The sequence below is a fragment of the Toxorhynchites rutilus genome, chromosome 1 (assembly GCF_029784135.1).
Source record: "Toxorhynchites rutilus septentrionalis strain SRP chromosome 1, ASM2978413v1, whole genome shotgun sequence".
Lineage (NCBI taxonomy): Eukaryota > Metazoa > Arthropoda > Insecta > Diptera > Culicidae > Toxorhynchites > Toxorhynchites rutilus.
This window is the reverse complement of record NC_073744.1, coordinates 90,379,393-90,396,573: the sequence shown is the minus strand read 5'-3', so window position 1 is coordinate 90,396,573 and position 17,181 is coordinate 90,379,393. Positions and strand designations below refer to the sequence as shown.

General features: G+C 39.0%; 1 protein-coding gene across 1 annotated transcript; it reads left to right on the top strand.

The window, feature by feature from the left end:
• The first annotated feature begins 14,046 nt into the window (after nucleotides 1-14,046).
• Nucleotides 14,047-17,000, top strand: LOC129761166 (uncharacterized). Its single transcript, XM_055758879.1, has 3 exons — nucleotides 14,047-14,534; nucleotides 14,621-15,020; nucleotides 15,063-17,000. Exons 1-3 carry the CDS (start codon nucleotides 14,047-14,049, stop codon nucleotides 16,998-17,000), a joined length of 2,826 nt encoding a protein of 941 aa, XP_055614854.1.
• The last annotated feature ends 181 nt before the right edge of the window (nucleotides 17,001-17,181 follow it).

Genomic DNA, 17,181 nt, shown 5'->3' with positions numbered 1-17,181 from the left:
CTGAAAACGCGATGGCAGAGAAATTGACGCTAACTGTGAGAATTTTTGTTACTACGGCCATGACATGGGTGTGAATCACTGCGTCCATTATTTTGGACTATTGTGGTATACCCCTTTTTTATACTACACTTCAAGCTTATTTACTACTTATTGATGAAGGAGTAGACTAGGTGCCAATCAGGAATAATCTGTTTGATAAAATTTATAATCCTGATCGGCGACGCAGATCAAATTTCCTTGGGCTGCAGAATAGCTTTATCAAGGTGTTGAAGTCTGCGTCTAGTTAGAGCTCCGCAGTTACAGAGCAAATGTTCCGAGGTTTCGCTTTTGGCATTACAAAAGCGACAAATATCATCTTGTGTTAAACCTATGTTCTTAAGATGGTATTTACTTGTTCAGTGTCCTGTTACAAGACCAGTGAATGTGCTTAAGTCTTTCTTATTAAGGCTTAGCAGCTGTTGAGTAATTTTAATACTCGGCGTAATCAATTTTTTCGCCTGTTTAAGTTTTGCAGCCATCCAATTGGCTGTCACTTCCCGGTCTTCCCATTTTTTCAGCTCGCTTTTCAACACACAGTCGGAGAGTCCACAGAATGGTTCTGGACCAGTGAATGGTGAGTTTGAGCCGTTCCTGGCAAGTTCATCTGCTCGCTCGTTGCCCTCTATACTGCAGTGGCCTGGAATCCAGTACAATTGTACCGAACTTATCTGACTTAATTGCCGTAAAAGGGAAATACATTCCCAGACAATTTTGAGCACTTGAAGGCATTTAGAGCTTTAAGTGCCGCTTGACTGTCAGAGAATATGCAGATGTTTGCATGTCTATACTTTCTTTTGAGGCAGACATTTGAACATTCTATTATTGCAGCTATTTCTGCCTGAAAAACTGTTGGTCAGTTTCCCATAGCCACAGAGATTTTTGTTCTGGGACCATACACTCCAGCACCTGTTCTGATTCCCATTTTCGACTCATCAGTGTAGAACATGATTGAACCATTACGAATGTTGGGGCCACCTTCATCCCACACTGAGCGAGAATGTTCGATCACTCTGTATGGAATGTTGTAACGATTCTGAGAGAGCAGAATCGGTGACGTGATTATTAGCACGTCACTTACTTGGACTGTTGCATCCTGTCGCTAGGAACACAATCCATGACGATAACGAGGAAGTAATCATGACGGTGATGGTAAGACAAATTCCACTGTTCCCGATCCACTTCCTTATCCTTATATTCCCTAACTTAAAGTTCACAGTCCTATCCCTACATCAGCTGTCATTTGTGAAATGGCTCTCCTCGGCGAAAGCCCTAAACCAAGACGGGTCTATGGTACTAGGTGAGGCCGTTTCGTCACTAAGTTGGTTAGGGGAGCGGTATATACCGGTATTTGTATATGCATATACATATGAAAACAGTACGGAAGAAAGCAGAAGGGGAATTTTTTCCTTGAAGTGTGAAAGAGACGACTGATCACGAGCGAGCTTGGGCACAAGCGTATTGTGCTTTGTTAACAAACAAAACACAGTAGACTTCCAAGATGGCTGAAGAGTGGTTTTAGCAAGTTGGCCCACCTTAGGATATACTTCTACGCGCCTTGCCCTAAATGACAGCCATGACGGGGCGAAGAGTCCTGATGGTGGATACGCGACGAGTGACCACTTCTTCTGGATTGAGCCGTGAGCGAGTCAACACGTTAATCGACATCCTCATTTTATTAGTTTGTCGAAATTTGCCTTCTCCATTGTAGTTCCGCGAGTGGAAGTGGTGTACTAAGTAGAGGCATCCGTTGATCGCCGCAGTCAAACGAGCCAACCGGAAGAGGTCGTGGGTGGACCGCGAGGATAACCGCCAAGGAGTCACCGAGTACAAGTGGAAGCAGCTTCCTTCAAGACGTATCCTGAACCGACGGGAGCGGTTGGTGGAGGTAAGCCTGAACCTGATTGTGACCTGAATCAGCGTCCTCATCATAAAATGAAGTTGGAAGGACTAAACGAAGGATCTAAGACGATAAAGAAGAACATGAACAATAATATATCTTTCTTTGTCTGCGCCGTGTATTTGGCAAACTCTACGAAAAGCTGTCATATGCTTTCATTTAAATGTGTCTCCTGTTTCGCTCCCTCATATTGGCTCTAGCATATAAAATTAACTTTGGGTGTATTGAACGGATGTTTCACATTGTTTTTCCGACCAATTCAAAAGCCAGACGGCTCTCAAGATCAAGCAGGTTGATCCCAGCTTGAATGAACACCCCCAGGAGATGTGCCGATGAGCATTGAACGAAGGGATACCATGAGCTCTGTCAAGCTTTTCTGTTGACATACCTTGTTCAACGTTGGTTTCGGCTATTTCATCAGTCCAACTCTGCCGTTTTGTTCTTCACGTATAAACACAAGAGATCTTCAAAAAAATAAGAACGCATTTTTCCAGTGAATCACAAACCAGGGGTCGGTGTTACCCCCAACGGACTCAGGGGACATCCGAAAATTTGCAAAAAAAAATGTTTTCAACTGAAAACATCGGAGGTGTCGGTTTTACCCTGATTTCCCCCAATTACGATTTTCTTCACCTTCTATCAGTGCACACTAATCGCACTGATTCAACCTGTTGATTACTGTAAATAATTGAGCATTTTAGGCGTGGTGCACAAAGCGTGGTGAAAATCCGGATTTTGAACCCCCTCCACCCCCTTACACAACGCAATTTCTATCTCCAATACACATTTTTGTGTGCAAGTTCTCGCTTTTGACATGTTCTTGACATGTCTCTTAACAGAAAAAAAAATCAGAATCGCGATACTTCATACATAAAAATGTTACGAATTAAACATCAATAGTAATTTTTCAAAAAAAAACATGAAAAAGTTGTTGTTAGAAAAAAAATTCTATGTAAAGGTGCCCATTTTCAGATGTATGATGTATGTATGTTGGAACATGTAAGGTATTATTTATTTATTTATTTATTTATTCATTTAATGTCGTCAATCTATTTGTAGACCAATAAATTCTTAATACTACTTAATACTACTTACTTAAAGCTAAAGAAAGCTGACTGGACAACAATTAAAAAAAAAGTTTAATTTAAAAGAGGAATTTCAAAAGTTAAATACTGAAAGAAAATTATTTATTTATTTATTTCCTCAAATCAGCATGTACTATACACGTTGCTCAGAAACAATATTGATGGTAACCTTAACTGTGTCTCATTCTATTCGGATAGTCTTTAAGCATTGACCTTGAATTTGTTCATCAGCAATCTATGTAAAAAATGTTAAAGTTTCTTAGATGCCTATGGGTGCGTCAAAATTTGGGTTTCTTAATATTTCTTCTGAGTCCACTCGTTGTGATATGATGTCAATAATAAATAGTATCATGGCAGAGTTCCGACGATCTTTTAAGCTTTTCGTATTGATTAGCATGCAACGTGCTTCATATTAAGGGATTTGATATGAAGACCAGCCTAGTTTACGAAGCAAATGCAAATAATTATTTTGTTTTTTGTACAGATTCAATTCTGTCTTCGTGTGAAGTTATGTAGGGGGACCATACAATGCTACAATATTCGAGAATTGATCTGACGTATGTAACGTACAGTGTTTTTATTGTGTATGAACCCTGGAAATGATAGCTGAAGCGCTTGAATAAGCTCAACATATTTTTTGCTATATGGATGATAATAATAGGAGTACCGGTAAGTTTCTTCGTTTTTTTTTTGTAAAATTAATGCTTTATTCTGCAAAAATTATTATTATTATTATTATTATTATTATTATTTATTTCTTTGTTCATCTGACAAATGTCTTAATGAATATAAACATAAAAAACAAATTTTAAAATACAAACATTAAAAACAAAACAAAACATTAAAAAACATGAATGCGTCCAATCCTTTGACGAAATCTGGTAGATGACTCTCCAAACTCGAACAGATCTTCTACTATCGAGAAAGTACGAATCATTCCCGTTACCGGCTGTGGAGGCGATCTGGCGTAGTGGTAACATCCATGCCTCTCACGCTAAAGGTCACGAGTTCAATTCTCATTCCCGACATTCTTCCAAAAATTGGAAGTAAAAAGTGACGAACCAGCCAAATGAGTTGAAAGTCACTATAAAACAGATAAAAAAAAAATTCCCGTTACGGGTTCATTATGACCAAAACTAGAACGGTGTGTCGCGGGCTGTAAAAGGCTTGTTGAGCGAAGAACTCTGGATGGCGCACGCATATTGATGCGGGAAAGCAGCACGGGTGAGTCAATTTCATCGTTGAGTATCTTGGCGACGAGCGTACATTGTTGATGTTTCCGTCTTCGCTCAAGAGTATCCAACCCTAGCAATAGACATCTGTCAGGATAAGGCGGAAGATTCTGAGGACAGCGCCATGGCAGGGAGCTGAGAGCACGACGAATAAACATTTTCTGTACTCGTTCAATACGTAGGATCCACGATAGTTGATAGGGCATCCACACTACAGAAGCATTTTCCAAAATAGGGCGCACTAATGAACAATATAGCGCCTTCAAACAATAAGGATCCGTGGATTCTCGGGAGATCCTCAAGATGAATCCAAGTTGACGGTAGGCCTTGGAAGCTAACGTCGAGCGATGTATGCTGAAAGTAAGCTTCGGATCCAGTATCACACCGAGGTCGTTCACCTGATTGACACGGGCCAGCACATGGTTTTCCAGAGAGTAGTTAAAGGATATTGGTTCCTTCTTGCGATGAAATGTCATGATAACACATTTGGCAATGCTTACTGTCATTTTGTTCAATTGACACCACACCCAGAAGCTGTTGAGCAAGCTTTGTAACTGACGGCAATCCTCAATGCATTTAACGGTGAGAAAAATTTTCAAGTCATCTGCGTAGATGAGAACACAACCTGGTTTCAAAAATGTGGTGACGTCATTGTAAAAAATGGCAAACAATAGAGGTCCCAAGTTACTGCCTTGAGGAACTCCGGAAGCGGCGGTGAACGGTATTGAAAGATGGCTTCCAAGCTTCACTCGAAGTGATCTCCCGGAAAGATACGACGACAACCACGAAACAAAACGGTCTGAAGCACCCAGGCGGCGCATTTTTCCAAGTAGAATCTGATGGTCGATACAATCAAACGCGGCTTTTATGTCAGTATACACTGCATCAACCTGAACCTTGTTCTCCAACTGATTGATGCACGTAGAGGTAAATTCCAACAAGTTTGTTGTCACAGAGCGCCCGGGCATAAAACCGTGCTGTGCTGGCGATATATAATGTTTAACGTGGAAGAATACCGCATCCTTTACGATCATCTCAAAAAATTTCGAAGCTGCAGATAGGCTAGTTATTCCACGATAGTTAGTTACATTGCGGTTGTCTCCTTTCTTGTATACGGGAAACATGAATGAGTGTTTCCAGATCACTGGAAAGGCACCGTTTTCCAGCGAAGCGGTAAATATTCGCGATAGCGGTACTGCAAAACTAGCCGCACAACGGCGAAACACTAGCGCCGGAATTCCATCAGGGCCAGGAGAAGTGGAACATTTTAAATTGTTAATTGCTTTTTCGACCATCAGCGGACTGACAACAAAGGTGCGCAGATCAATCAAATCCTGAGGAACGTGTGCTGCAGCAGCGTCAACTTCAGAAGCAGTAGCCACATTGGAGGCGAAAACAGATGCAAAGTGTTTAGAAAACAATTCACATGCGTCAGGTACGGTAGTCGATTCACTCTCACCAAGAAAAACCGTTGAAGGGATGCTGGTCGATTTTCTTTTGGAGTTGACGAAATTCCAAAAACTTTTGGGGTTACGCTTTAGGTTAGTTTGGACACGCAGCACGTATGACCGATAGAGACCAGCATTCAACTGACGATATGCGTTGCTGGCACGATGGAAGTTTTGCTTCGATTCATTAGTACAGTGTTGACGCAGCTTGCGTTGGCATGCATTCTTAGCACGTCTTAATATTTTTAGAAGTGGCGTACTCCAGGCTGGCGTTACAGACGGTATTCGTCTAGGCGTGTTCTCAACAATCCAATCACGTACAATACTGCAGAATCTAGACGCCATTTCGTCAACATCATCTGACGCCAAAGTGCTGTTCCAATCAATGCTGCTCAAGAAGTCAATGAGGGCGATACAGTCAATTTTCGCATAATTGATAGAATGGTTACAAATTTAATATTCAAAGTATTGTCCATCGCTAGTCACAACTTTTTCCCATCTTTCTGGCAATTCACGGATCCCTTTGCGGAAATAATCGACCGGTTTGTCGGCTAACCACGAATCGATCCAATTTTTGACTTCATCAAAATTGGAGAAGCGCTGGTCAACCAGGCCATGTTGCATCGATCGAAAAAGGTAGTAATCGAACGGAGCAACGTCTGGAGAATACGGCGGATGGGATAGGACCACTCATTTCAGCGTTATCAAGCATGTTTTGATCGGTATCGCGACATGCGGCCGAGCATTGTTGTGCTGCGAAATAACTTTATCGTGTCTTTGCTCGTATTGTGGCCGTTTTTCCTTCAGTGCACGGCTCAAACACATCAATTGTCGTCGGTAGAAGTCCCCGGTAATGGTTTCATTCGGTTTTAATAGCTCACCACACCCAGCTGGTCCCACCAAATAGACAGCATAACCTTCTGGCTGTGAATATTCCGCGCGGCCGTCGATGTTGATGCATGGCCGGGGTAACCATACGACGTTTAGGATTGTCGTAATTGACCCACTTTTCATCGCCAATAACGATTCGATGCAAAAAAAAACCCTTTCTTTTATGCCGTTGGAGCAGTTGCTCGCACGTGAAAAAACGGCGTTGGGCGTCTCGTGGCTTCAATTCATACGGCATCTTCTGGATCATTCCCATTGCTTATGAAAGATCGGATATGGTTTGCTGAGCTACTCCAAGTGTATATGCAAGTTCTTGTTGCTTTTGTGACGGATCTTGATCGAGTAAAGCGTCCAATTCTTCATCTTCAAACTTTTTTGGCGGTCCGGAACGTTCTTCATTTTCCAAGTCAAAATTACCACTTTTAAACCGTGCAAACCATGTTTGACACGTTCGCTCAGTTGGAGCATGGTCACCATAAGCTTCCCTGCAAAAACACTCTCGTTGGTACGAAATTCGACATATTCGAAGTGGCAAAAAACTATGTTCTTCACGCTTTTTGACATGTACTGAAAAAGACGCGCAATAACAGTAGCTTTCCAACGAATGTCTGGAAATTTGATTAACTGGAATAATAATCAAGTTACGCCATCTGTTGTAAAACCGAAACTTACCGGTACACCTAATACTTTAATCAACGAAGGTTAGTTTCGAATCTAAACCCTAAGACCTAAAACCTATGTCTCTTACTCGTTGCCATCTATTTATGGGTTTATTTGCCAGCTTAACACCAATAGTGTTCTTCTTCTTGTAAAAGACATCAAAGTGTATTTTCTAACGTTGAGCTGTAATAAGTGTACCTTAGTGTACCGAGTATAATTGATATGAACTTCATTTTTGAATGATTGAAAGTCTTATTCATTCGCCATTTCCATATACATCTTCATATCACCCTTAACACTTTTAAGGAAAACGCAAACATCATTAACAAATAAAATGAACAAAAGCGGTCCCAAATGAGCGACTGGAGGAACTCCAGATGTAACAAATATTGGTTCGAAAATTTTTCCATTAAATCTCACTATTTGATATAAATAAACATTAGGTTGGGGAAAAAAGTTATCCATTATTTTTGGGTGGAATTCTAAATTATTTTTAATATGCTTCGGATTGTCCGATTTGGGTTGTTTTGTTGTAAAGTTTTATGCCATTCTATATGTAGCTTCATAATGTGTCTATCATAGAAGTCTTGGTCCTTATTGGCGAAAAACACTAGCAATAGATTTTTACAATCTTCTTATGATCCTATTTTCTTATCACTCTGGAAATTTTTAAATGCGAGAAAAACGTAATAATCGCTTTGTGCCTGGTGCGAACTATATGGTGGTTGCATTAAAACATCCCAATCAAGCTCTCGGAATTGTGCTTCAACTTGATCAACAGAGCTTCAACTTGATCACCATTATCCATTGCACTGAATATGAATGTGACAAATTCCAGCAAATTTGTTGTTGTTGAGCGTTCTTTGAAAAACCCGTGTCGCTTGTTCGTAAATCGTGTTTTTAGTTGTTGAAAAAGTTTTTGGTTTACTATGGCCTCAAAGCGTTCTGGAATGCAAGAAATAATTGCTACTTCACGATAATTTCTTACATCGGATCTATTACCGGATTTGAAGATTGGTACAAGAAAGGAGTTTTTCCATATTTTTGGGAATCTTTCCGATTCCATTGAAAAGCCATAAAAGTGGATGAGTTAATTCAGTTAAATTTTTCTATAAATACCGGTTGAATTCCGTCAGGACCTAGCCCTTTCGAGACGTGAAGCTTATTTAATGCGTCAAAAAGGGCCTGGCCGGGTAAGGGAGTAAAAAGTGCCCCCAAACCAAATCACTAGCTGTATGGCAAATATTGTAAAGGATATTAAATAAGAAATATTGGTGGTTTATTCGAACCCCTATGTGGTTTGACATAGGATCTATAGTGAAAAACGTACTTTTTCGATTATTTCACGCCATCCTCAAAAGATCCAAGATAAAAATTTGAAAAAAATACTGAATGTGCATCTTACTACGGTGTATCAAAAAAATTATCAAAAAAAAATTTCATCAAAAATTGTAGTACTAAAAAAAATATTTAAATTTTGGAAACTTTTTTTTTGGGATTTAGAGATTCAGTACTACTCTAATTCATATTTTAATGTGTTTCTACGGCTTTTCTAGATATGTGTGATTTTTTTCAGATTTTTTTCAGATTTCAGATTTTTTGCGCGGTATCAACAAATATTTTTTTTATATTTCCAAAGAGTGGTTAGGTGAGGGAGTAAAAAGAGCCCCCAAACCAAATCACTAGCTGTATGGAAAATATTGTAAAGGATATTAAATAAGAAATTTTGGCGGTTTATTTGAACCCCTATGTGGTTTGACGTGGGATCTATAGTGAAAAACGTACTTTTTCGTTTATTTCACGCTATCCTCAATAGATCCGAGATAAAAATTTGAAAAAAATACTGAATGTGCATCTTACCACGGTGTATCAAGAAAAATTATCAAAAATATTTAAATTTAGAAAAATTTTTTTTTTTGGATTTAGAGATTCAGTACTACTCTAATTCATATTTAAATGTGCTCTTACGGCTTTTCTAGATTGATAAATATCTTCAAGCTGTTTTTTTTTTCAAATATCTAATAATAAAAATAAAATAATAAAAAAAAAGTATACACAGTACAAAAAAAATTTATAGATTTTCTGGCATTTCTAAATTTTGAAAAAATATATAACTTTGAGACCACAAATCCGATTTGTTTTTTTTATTTTAATCTTTCAATTGAAAACCACGAATACAATAAAATAATCGATTTCAAAAAAATAAAAATAATAATGCAGACGATGAAGAAAATTATTTTTGTGTCACACAATGCTATTAAAAATTCTGGAAAAATTACGCCACATGTAGAAAAAAGACACATACGAACGCATTTAAATAAAAAATTGAGCAGGAGTGGGTCTCAAAGTTATTTTTTTTCAAAATTTCGAAATGCCAGAAAATCTATAACATTTTTTTGTACTGTGCATTTTTTTAATTTTATTTTTATTATTAGATATTTGAAAAAAAACAGTTTGAAGATATTTATCAATCTAGAAAAGCCGTAGAAACACATTTAAATATGAATTAGAGTAGTACTGAATCTCTAAATCCCAAAAAAAAAAATCTAAATTTCAATATTTTTTTTGGTACTACAATTTTTGATGAAATTTTTTTTTTTAATAATTTTTCTTGATACACCGTAGTAAGATGCATATTTAGTATTTTTTTCAAATTTTTATCTCGGATTTTTTGAGGATGGCGTGAAATAAACGAAAAAGTACGTTTTTCACTATAGATCCTACGTCAAACCACAAAGGGGTTCAAATTAGATTTTTTTAGATTTACGTTAGATTTGTATTTCTTATAAATTTTATGTGCCTTCTGTTTTTTTAGATTCTTTATGTTTTGATTAAATCAAATCGGATATTTTATGTTTATGTTTCTTCTTTTTCTTCTTGTTGTATCCTTTTCTATAATTTCTTTGATTATCGAGAAGAAAATCGTCACTGCTACTTTAATGTTTTTCACACTTCTAAATGAACCCTGTCAATTGATATGATTAAGTTTACACCTAATGCATCTGTAGTTTGTTTTAGTGTAATTAGCGACTTTCCTCAAATTCATAATCAAATGGTTTTTGGATGTTATCTATAAATATGGAGTATTCGATAGCTGTGTGGAAAGTTTCATTTTTCCGTAGTGGAATTAATGAAAAGAAGCATTTTTGTCGATTAATAACGTTGTTTATTTGATAATAAATAATTTAAAATTTCGAAATGCCAGAAAATCTATAACATTTATTTGTACTGTGCATTTTTTTAATTTTATTTTTATTATTAGATATTTGAAAAAAAAAACCAGTTTGAAGATATTTATCAATCTAGAAAAGCCGTAGAAACACATTTAAATATGAATTAGAGTAGTACTGAATCTCTAAATCCCAAAAAAAAAATCTAAATTTCAATATTTTTTTTGGTACTACAATTTTTGATGAAATTTTTTTTTTGATAATTTTTCTTGATACACCGTAGTAAGATGCATATTTAGTATTTTTTTCAAATTTTTATCTCGGATTTTTTGAGGATGGCGTGAAATAAACGAAAAAGTACGTTTTTCACTATAGATCCTACGTCAAACCACATAGGGGTTCAAATAAACCGCCAAAATTTCTTATTTAATATCCTTTGCAATATTTGCCATACAGCTAGTGATTTGGTTTGGGGACACTTTTTACTCCCTTACCCGGCCAGGCCCTTTCACCGTAAATTTGGGTTTGTTAAGTTTTACTGGATCATTTTCCACGATTTTGTCATGCATGCGTGATGGACCACCATTGTTTTTTCAAATTTTGTTTTTTTTTGTAATTGAAAAAACTTTTAGGGTTAGAATTCAGACTTCAGTTAATTGACCTGTTCGCAAATGTTCAGATATTTTTTTTAGATTTACGTTAGATTTGTATTTCTTATAAATTTTATGTGCCTTCTGTTTTTTTAGATTCTTTATGTTTTGATTAAATCAAATCGGATATTTTATGTTTATGTTTCTTCTTTTTCTTCTTGTTGTATCCTTTTCTATAATTTCTTTGATTATCGAGAAGAAAATCGTCACTGCTACTTTAATGTTTTTCACACTTCTAAATGAACCCTGTCAATTGATATGATTAAGTTTACACCTAATGCATCTGTAGTTTGTTTTAGTGTAATTAGCGACTTTCCTCAAATTCATAATCAAATGGTTTTTGGATGTTATCTATAAATATGGAGTATTCGATAGCTGTGTGGAAAGTTTCATTTTTCCGTAGTGGAATTAATGAAAAGAAGCATTTTTGTCGATTAATAACGTTGTTTATTTGATAATAAATAATTTAAATAAATAATTTGCGGAGCTTTTTTATCACCAATAACTGGAAGCGTGATAAATTCATTATCAAAATCGGTAATCAAATCAGCATTTCGTAGATTGAAATATGCTTACATGTGGATTTCTGATTCTGGTGCAAAGGAAGATAAAATATGTTCAGTAACTTCAAAGAATTTCTCATAACAACTAATTTGAGCATGAACAGGAGGGTGGTTAACAGATGCAAATATATGAATCTTTCACGCAATAAGTGCTTTTATTCACAATTGCTCAAACTCGTCGAATTCTGTTGTTGGAATATGTTCTGAATTTATTGATGAATTAATAGCAATGAGGACGCCGCCTCCCGAAAAAAAATGAATTTTAGTTTTTTAAATATTTTTTTTTCAGCGAAATTTTTTTAAAAAAATTGTTTGGTATTTTTTTGTGTTTTTTTTAAGCTCAAATTCCTATTTCCTAGATTTCATCATTTGACTAGATTTTTCGGGTATTATACTTTTTATTAAAATTTTAAAATTTTATATCATTTCTATTACTAAATAAAGTACGTACAAAATGTACAAAAGGGAAGTTCTATAAGAACTGTGGTACTAGTGATACTATACTGTTTACAGTATTAGATGAAAGAAAGTGGAACTAAAAGGAAAAAGTCGTTGTGCAATTCCTGGATTGTGTATTCCTGTTTTCTCCCAGCCAACGAACCAAGGAGAAGGTCTACATTTTGTGGTGCCGTGACCAGGATCAGCGGCTGGAGAAGGTCATTGAAATCGGTGGGACATTGTTCGGAGGAATAATAGAGGCTGTAGGCCAACGGAGCAACGGATTTGCTGTTGTATGGCTCATCGACTGAGGACTTCACTCTCTCCTGCAACGACGGAAAGCTTATACCATCATCATACGCTATTCGCCCTTCTGTCACACGGGAATAGTCGCGCAACAACGGATAGTAATCGTGATAGCAGTTGGAAAAAATAATACAAGGCCTATATTTCTCAGGCCACAGGTGAGTGGCTTTCCAATTTGTTCGTGCAAACTTTCTGGTGCTTTTGAGTTTTTTTGTTGCATATAAACTTGAAACGATTGCTGCTTGTGACGTCGCACGACTCCATATTGCAACACTCGATAAGTCGTTCCCTTGGAGAGGTTCATGAAACATTAATCGACTGGTGGTATACATACATCGCATTAAAAGCTGTATTCTACAAATCGCTGGAAGGACTGCATATTTCGAAGCCGATAATTGGAGTTACATAAAGATTTCATTCCTGGATATTCAAGGCCTATTGTGGACTGGCCTCAGGTGAGTGCCTGTCCAATTAATCACAAACTTTGAATGGTGCTATATGGTATCTTCATTGAACATTTTTTCGGTACATCGTTGGCTACTATCGGAGGATCTTCGCATCCAGAACTAATTCGGTCAGCAGCAATTCCTGCTGACACTACGTGGCGGTACGATTCGGACTGGGAGGACAATTGCATCTACAGCATTTACTGGAAACAACTTGGGGTTGGATTTGATCAACGGCGGGAAAAGCGTGACGACATTCATCTCGCGCTCTACAACAACGGAAGGATACGTAAATTTTTACATTGGAGGACTGCTGTGCTGCAACACAGTCTGCACTGCTGGTTGCACTTTTCGGCATTTATTCGGAAACAATATATTTTCTTGGATTGCGACGACGATTATTTCACGTTTAACTACTGCACACTACTGCTGCATTTATTTGAATTCAAGGCCTTGTTGAGACAGGGCTCAGGTGAGTACCTGTCCAACGATTTACGTGGTAACTTGCAGTGCTTCTTGGTTGGTTTTCTTTCTATTTTTTGATCGTCATCGTTCATATTTCGATTTGCTGTTCTGGTAGTGGTTGTGGTAATGACTGAGAAAAAAATAAAAGAAAGGGTCAAAAAGCGGGAGCGGATTATCGCTTCTTTAAAGCGACATGCTCAATTTCTAGAGGATTTTGATCCAAATACGCATACGGGGGAAGTCCAATCGAGGTTGGACAAAATCGAGGCAAAATTCGAAGAATTCGAGGAGGTGCAAGAGGATATCGCTGAGCTGGATGAAAGGGGTGCTTATGAGGAGGATTGCAATAAAGCTTATTTCGAATTCGAGAAGCTGTACTACGGGCTACGGGCTGCCTTGTAGGAAAAATTACCGAGGGAAACAGAGGTTCCAGATTTAAACAGTACTATCGGGAGGAATGGTCACACTGTAGGAGCACATACTGGAGTACGACTGCCGCAGATATCATTGCCGGAATTCAACGGCGACTACAAAGGGTAGTTGTCGTTCAAATCGACATACGTGTCGCTGATCCATGAGTCAGGGGAGCTCAGTGACGTTCAAAAGTTCCATTATCTCAAGTCAGCGTTGAAGGGGGAAGCAGCTAAACTCATCGAGTCACTCGCACTTACCAACGATAACTATCCCATCGCATGGGATACGATTACAAAGCGGTACTCTAATGAGTATCTGCTGAAGAAAAGGCATCTTCAAGCGCTAATGGAGTACCCAAAGGTAGAGAGGGGGTCGTCATCGGCAATTCATACATTGGTCGATGAATTCGAACAGCGGCTAAAGATCCTGAAACAACTAGGAGAGAAGACGGAACATTGGGGTGCAATGATAGGGCACTGGATGTGTTCCAAATTGGACAAGAAGACGCTCCAGTTATGGGAGGATCACGCGGCTTCAACAAAGGATCCGTCATTCACGATTCTGGTGAATTTCCTAGAGAAGCGAACAAGGGTATTGGAAGCGGTTTCATCGAACGTCGAATTGAAAGGTCATTCACTGCAGAGGGTGGAAGTTAGACGTCAGAGAGTAGTAGCTCATTCCGCTACCGACAATGAGAAGAATGGTTCAGTCTGCTGTTGTTGTGGGGACTCGCAGTACTTGGGTCGATGTGGCAAGTTCAGTAGAATGACACTGAAAGAAAAATTGCAGTTCGTGAACGGCAAACGGTTGTGTAGCAACTGCTTAAAGTCTGGGTGGGTGATTGCAGTTCAAAATTCAGTTGTCGAGACTGTGGAAAGAAACACAATTCACTGATCCATCCAGGATTTCCTACGAGCAGTGGTAGTATCGGTAACAATGTTAAACTGCTTGGCAAATCGGAGAATAAACGAAACGACAATACGATAGCAACAAATTTAGCGACCAACGAGGATGAGTCTGAGAATGCGGAAGAGGGAATTGACGATCAAGGTACGGTTGGAGCATACAACGTAGGGACCAAAGGTGGTAATATCTCTAGCGTATTTTTGTCGACCGTTGTTCTGGTCATACGGGATCAACACGGAGGGAAATATTTGGCCCGAGCATTGCTTGACAGCGGCTCGCAAGCAAACATTTTGAGTGAAAGACTCTGTCAGACACTCGGTCTGAAGCAACGCACGATAAACGTACCAATTAGCGGAATTGGTCATTCCGAAACACGAGCAAGATTCTTGGTGACCACAACTATCAGTTCTAGGGTACAGGATTTCTCAATGGGCATGTAATTTCTGGTTCTTTAGAAGGTTACGTCAGAACTGCCATCGGCACACATACCGGTGGCACATTGGAGGATTCCAAATGGAATTCTATTGGCTGATCCGAACTTCAATGTCAGTAATCGGATCGATATTTTGATTGGAGCGAAGCACTTCTATCGGTTCCTTTTCGAGGGTGGGATGAAACAGATTACATTAGGGCCAGGTTTGCCGATGCTTATAAACTCCGTATTCGGTTGGATTGTAACGGGAAAGGTTTCAGAAGCGCAGAGTAAGATGGTTAATTGCTGTTTAGCGACAGCATCGGATAATTTGGAGATCCAGCTACAGAAGTTTTGGGAAATCGAGAGCATTGAAGATCGAGTGGCTTGGTCAAAAGAGGAGCAAGACAGCGAAGATCATTTTTCAAAAACATTCAGTCGCACAAGGGACGGTCGGTACGTCGTACGTTTACCGAAGCAGGTCAATTTTGATCAACTTTTGGGTAACTCTCGCACTATGGCACTATCACGATTCAACAGGTTAGAAAAGCAATTGGAACGGAATCCGGAAATGCGTTTGCAGTACAATGCATTTATGCAAGATTATTTGGATCTCGGACACATGAGAGAGATAACTGGAGAGGAGATCCATGAGCAGACAGCGGCAACGAGTGCCAAAAGGGTATATTACCTACCGCACCATGCGGTATTTAAAGATTCCAGCACTACGACAAAGGTGCGCGTCGTATTTGATGGTTCGGCCAGCACGGATAATGGTTATTCCCTGAACGACGCCCTTTTAAAGGGTCCTATAATTCAGGATGTGCTCCTCAGCCTGCTCCTTCGGTTTCGTAAATATGAAGTAGCACTTGTTGGTGACACGGAAAAAATGTACCGGCAAGTGCGTGTACACAATGATGACACCGGATTACAGCGCATCTTCTTCCGGTTCTCACCGGATGAACCTATACGAGTTTATGAGTTGACAACGGTAACTTATGGGTTGACGCCCTCGTCATTTTTAGCGATTCGCGCTCTTCATCAACTTGCGGCGGATGAAGGAGCAAAATACCCAGAAGCTGCTAAAGCTATAATAAGAGATTTTTACGTGGATGATTATATTGGTGGAGCATCCAGCGTAGATGAAGCCATTCAGCTTCAAAAGGACCTTGATACACTGATGAAAAATGGCGGATTCACCTTACGCAAATGTTCCAATAAGCCAGAAGTTCTAGCTGGCATCTCGGTCGAACATCTTGGGAATAATTTATCAGTTTCATTCGATATAAGTCCCAAGGAAAAGGTGAAAGCTCTGGGAATCACCTGGGAACCTGGGACGGACCAATTACGGTTCTACTATTGCATCACAGCAAGCGAGCAGGCATGGACGAGAAGGAACATTCTATCGTCTATAGCCAAGCTTTTTGACCCGTTGGGACTTATCTCACCGGTGATTATTGTGGCAAAAATGCTGATGCAAGAGCTCGCTCTGCTCAACTCAGGATGGGACTTGCCTGTTCCTGTCGACATTGAAAGAAAGTGGAAGACATTCCACTCACAATTGGACAAAATTTCGGAACTAAGGATTAATCGTTTCGCATTCGTATCCAAATGGGTTGATATTCAGTTTCATAGTTTTGCTGATGCTTCTACCCTAGCCTACGGTACGTGTTTATACGTACGGACGACAGATGAAGCCGGGAACGTTAGAATTGAATTGTTATCGTCCAAATCACGTGTCGCTCCGCTGAAACGACTGACGTTACCTCGTCTTGAACTTTGCGCCGCCAAAGAGGCAGCTCTGTTGCATTCGAAGGTAACTAAGGCTCTCTCATTGGAAAACGTACGCACGGTATTCTGGTCCGACAGTACAATTGTGCTACATTGGCTGAGAACTCCACCAAACTCATTACAAACGTTTGTGGCTAACATAGTATCAATGATTCAAACCTACACCTACTCCTATTCTTGGCACATGTAGCAGGAAAAGAAAACCCGGCTGACTTGGTATCGCGTGGAATGACTATCGACGATTTTCTGCATAGCCAGTTGTGGAAGAATTCGCAACCCCCATGGTTGTGAAATAACACAGACGTGTGGCCTAACTCAGCCGAAGACCACAACATTCCTGATGAACAGTTGGAACTTCGTAAGGTTGTTCA